We start from the raw sequence: 5,129 nt of genomic DNA, 5'->3' as shown, positions 1-5,129 counted from the left end.
CAGTAATTCATCTATTTGAAGTCAGTACCGGTAAACCAGTGGGGGATGGAAAACCAATTTCCCATAAGGTTGGTGATTTCATATTAGCTGTGTTTGTATACATACACACACACACACACACACACACACGTGCATACACACAGACACGCACACACATATATATACACACGATCATACACACATCACATATGTATATATATATAAAGATGTATATATATGTATACATATGTGTGTATGTATGTGTATATATATATATATGTGTGTGTGTGTATGTGTGTGTGTGTGTGTGTGTGTGTATATATATACGTATATAAGCATATATATATATATATATATATATATATATATATATACACATACACACATATATATAAGTGTTAAATGGTTTTGTTTTTCTTCTTTTTTTTCTAATTATATGTATGTGGGTAATTAAGATTCAATAACATTCTGAAATTGTATTTCCTCTAATGTGCTCTTGAAATATGTAGGCTGTATTCTTCTCTCTCTCCCTCCGTCTCTCTCTCTCTCTCTCTCTTTCCCTCTCTCTTTCCATCTTTCTTTCCTTTTCCCTTTTTCTTTTCTTTATTATTTTTTTTCTTTTTTGATAATTGCCTATTTGGTTTTGAAGTTCTGGTTCTCAGACATTCTTCGATTTCTTTTTTTTTTTCTGTGTTTTGTGTTTCCTCTCTCTCTTTCTCTCTCTCTCTCTCTCTCTCTTAGTAATGGTGTAATTGGAAGCATTTATCACATTTGGATAATTCAAACGACATGAATATTATTATAAAAGCATCATGGAATGATGGAAAAATCTGTTTTATATCTGATTACATTCATGGCCTATCAACAGAAACGATATGCGAATTTGAAATCATTATTATTATTATTATTATTACGATATCGACCTCTCCACTGCCACCGCTTTATTCTCCATCAACACATAAACTAAATCAACATGTAATATTCAATTTTTACAAAATATTTCATTGTGTTAATCTTTCACTGCAGCAATTATTTACATATTTTCGACTAGAATTCTGACGATTTCTGAAATTTCACTGTTTATTTCATTGAATAAACAGGTTTCGGCTCTAGTTTCTCTTTTCTTATTTTTTTGTTTTTTTTTTCGTTTTTTTTCTTTTTGTTTTTACTCTATTCTCAAAAGACAACGTACCAACTTCTGTGAGGTTTTGTTGCTGCAACTTTTTTTTATTTTCCTATTCCGGCTAAATGGTTTGGAAGCCAGAAAGAATGGAGCAACCATTTGTGCAGATACGGAAAAATACTCCTCTCTTCCCCCTCTCTCTCTCTTTTCCCACTTCCTCTCTCTTGCTCTCTGTCTTTGTCTCTCTGCTTCTCTCTCTCTCTTGCTCTCTCTGCCTCTCTCTGCCTCTCTCTTGCTCTCTGCCTCTCTCTTGCTCTCTGCCTCTCTCTCTCCCCCTTTCTGTGCCTGTTTGTCTCTCTCTATCTCTGTTGTTGTTTTTTTGGTTCCTTGTCTCTCTTTCTCACTCTCTTTCTCTCTCTCTCTCACTCTCTCTCTCTTTCTCACTATCTCTCTCTCTTTCTCACTCTATCTCTCTCTTTCTTCTTCTTCATCACTGTCTCATTCTGTCCCTGTCTCTCTGCTTCCTCTCCCTCTCCCTGCACCTATCTGTCTCTGTGTCTCTCTCTTTCTGTGCCTGTCTGTCTGTCTATCTGTCTCTGTCTCTCTCTCCCCCCTCTCTCTCTCTCTCTCTTTGATTCTTTGTCTCTCTTGTTCTCTCTGTGTCTGTCTTGGTCTCCTTGTTTCTCTCTTCTGCCCCTTAAATATCTCCCAAGCTGTCAAAAGAACCTTCTCACCTTCTCCTGTCAGCTCCAGGTGTGTTTTGTTTTCTGAATTAACAGATTAGCAGTTGCCACATTATTCCATGAAGAGATTTTCTGAACATATGTTGCATCTTAAAAGTGTTGTTACAGTCACCTTACCTGTGAAACATGATGTATACAATAGGATGTATTGCACATTGTGAAGGCTCAGTGGTTAGAGCATTGGGCTCACAATCACGAGGCAGTGAGTTCGATTCCCGAACTGGGCTGTGTGTTGTGGGGAACTTTCGAGGTGCAACCCCATTATCATTCATAACTGACAGGGGTCTTTACCCCATATATGTGCCTGTGTGTATATATATATATATATATATATATGTATTCCTGAACTGGGCTGTGTGCTGTGTTCTTGAGCAAGATACTTTATTTCACATTGTTCCCGTTCACTCAGCTGTAGAAATGAGTTACGCCACTGGTGCCAAGCTGTATCGGTCCCTTTACCTTTCCTTTGGATAACATCGGTGGCGTGGAGAGTGGAGGCTGGTATGCAGGGGTGACTGCTGGTCTTCCATAAAACAACCTTGCCCAGACTTAATACTGCTTCCTTCTTCAGCCAAGGGGATTTTGTCTTGTGATCCTCCCCTGGTACAGGTGCCACATAAAAAGCACACCGTCCACTCTGTAAAATGATTGGCATTCAGAAGTGCATCTGGCTGTAGAAACTATTCTGCAGCTGACAGTGGGGCATGGCACGGTCCTCTGGCTCTCTAGCTCCTATCAAACCATCCAACCCATGCCAGCATGGAAAACAGGCAATAAATTGTGATGATGATGTCTGACTTTATTTGTATTTATTTTGCTAAATTTTATATTTAGAAATCTAATCTAACTTTTATATCTGGCAATCTAATCTTTGAGGTATAAATTTTGATATTGGCTCGAGATATCATGTTTACTTGATGAAATTCTTCAACCTGAATCAGAGAGCTGTTATTATTTCTGTGGACATTTCTCTCTATATTAATGTCTGATTAGCTTTCATATTCACGGATGTCTGCTTGTTGCACATAAATTTCAATTTGAATAAATATAGCAATAATTGTTTCTTCATTATTTGACCAGTGTCTTTATACTCGTCTTTGTGCTTTCTTTTGCTGAAAAATCTAACTCGGTCTGATGTCAGACAAAAAAAAAGCCCCCAAAAATAAACAAAAGAAAAAACACCTCCTCCTCATCCTCCCCCCAAGAAGAACAAAACAAAACAAGAAAAGAACAAAAAAAAACCAAAATCAGAAACAAAACAGTACAAAAAAAAAGTAACACAACGCAAACAATTTATCTGTCAACAGATATAACTTTACTACCTTGTCTTACCATATTTTTGTATTAACAGTGCTTGGATGCCTTTAGTAGTTTGCATAGCATTTAACAACGTACTTTTCTTGTTCGTTTCCTCCTCCTATCTTGGCTTCATCGTTCTAAGTGAAGAACCAATCGGTTTTCTGTCATTCTACGACTATCTGACTAATATAAAGGCTGTTTTCATTGTCGTTCCGGGGGGAATTGGATAGTGCTAGAATTCTGCAGCAAATTTCCATTACAATAATGGAATTTTCTAAAAGTGTTTCTTATTAATTGATAGATTTATTGCATTAGTAAAGATACTTTATTTTCTATGATACCAGCTCCAAACAGAACAAAAAATAAAAACCAACTAATGTAATTTGGACTAATTTATTGATATTAAAAAAGAAAGAAAAAAAGAACTAATCTTTTAAATTCAGCTCTTGTTCTTTCCACTATGTATTTTTTTGTGTTTTTTTGAAGTTGTATTCAGCATTTTGTTTTTGTTTTTTTAGCTAATTTGAAAATGCATTTTTACTAGAATTTTTTGGTCCTTGTGGTACTCTTAACAACACGCTGTAGTCACGGCTTTTCTTTACTTCTGATTTTTCTTGTGCCAGTACAGTTTGGCTGTTTTTGAAGTGAAGAAGCGCCAAAGAAAAATAAACTGATTTATTTTATGATAATGAATAAAAGTTGTCAGGCACAGGGTTGGCTGTGTGGTAAGAAGTTTGCTTTCCAACCACATGGCTCCAGGTTCAGACCCAACGCATGGCACCTTGGGCAAGTGTCTTCTACTATAACACTGGGCCCAGCAAAAACTTGTGAGTAGATTTGGTTGACGGAAACTGAAAGAAGCCCATTATATTTAGCCAGAGTGATAAACTAGAAAAGGATTATTTTAAAGAAAGAGTTTACAATTTGGAAGTTATCTGAAGAACTAATATAAATAATTACATTTTATGAAAGTATATATTAGTAATGATGTGGGTAAAATGAATGAATGAAGTGATTAAAATTGAGAGAAATTCTCAGCTTATATATATATATATATATATATATATATATATATATATATATATATATATATATTTATATATACACACACACACACACATATATACAGCGAGCTTCTTTCAGTTTCTGTCTACCAAATCCATCTAGACGGCTTTGGTTGGCCTGAGGCTATAGTAGAAGACACTTGTCCAAGGTGCCATGCAGTGGGAATGAACTTGGGACCATGTGGTTGGTAAGCAAGCTACTTACCACACAGCCACTCCTGCACCTATAATAATATATATATATTACTGGTGTATGTGTAATAGCGAAAGCCATAAACAAACGAACACCACTAAGGAAGCCAGAAAGAGAGAGGGAGAGAGAGAAAAAAGTAAAGAACTGCTTTATGAAGGGATTCCTTTGGGATGTTTGTTCTGCATTGAGTGAGAGGCACTCCCTTGTCACTGCCATTGTCAGAAATGAAGTGAACCATTTGGTCTAGTCCTCTGGAAACCTGTAAACGAATGATGCCATTGTTTCCCAATTGACATCAAAAATAAGGAATACAAAATAATTGAAATTTTTCTGTTGAAATTACTGAGAATATGCCATCTGTCATGTTCTTTCTTCATTTCTTTCTTTTGCCATTCAACTCGTATCCCTCTCCCTTTCTCTGTCTCTCTTTTTCCTTCTCTCTCTCTCTCTCTCTCTCTCATTTTCCCCCACTTTTTCTCTCTTATCTTACTTTCTCTTTTACTGCGTATTATTATCATTATTCTTGTTAATATTATTATTATTATTATTTGTTTGTTTTGTTACTATAAAACCTAATACTTGTCACCTTAGGATACGTGTATTTATTTATATATTTTTTTTGTTCTGTTCTTCACTACACATCCAAAAACATTATCGATTTTTTTCTTTATTTTTTTCCTTTTTCAAATTTATTTCATAATGTTATGCATCTTTTCCCCTAAAAAAGC

The 5,129-nt window shown here is 35.5% G+C and overlaps 1 protein-coding gene across 1 annotated transcript in view; it reads left to right on the top strand.

Annotated features, from left to right (window-relative positions):
* Positions 1 to 5,129, top strand: part of LOC106881077 (intraflagellar transport protein 80 homolog) — a 295,274-nt gene that overhangs the window by 132,049 nt on the left and 158,096 nt on the right. Inside the window, exon 11 of the mRNA XM_052974707.1 lies at positions 4 to 68. Within this exon, the coding sequence (XP_052830667.1) occupies positions 4 to 68 (65 nt within the window). The remainder of the gene's footprint in view (positions 1 to 3; positions 69 to 5,129) is intronic.

This window comes from Octopus bimaculoides, chromosome 19 (assembly GCF_001194135.2).
Source record: "Octopus bimaculoides isolate UCB-OBI-ISO-001 chromosome 19, ASM119413v2, whole genome shotgun sequence".
In the NCBI taxonomy this organism is placed as follows: Eukaryota; Metazoa; Mollusca; class Cephalopoda; order Octopoda; family Octopodidae; genus Octopus; species Octopus bimaculoides.
This window is presented reverse-complemented; position numbering and strand designations above follow the sequence as displayed.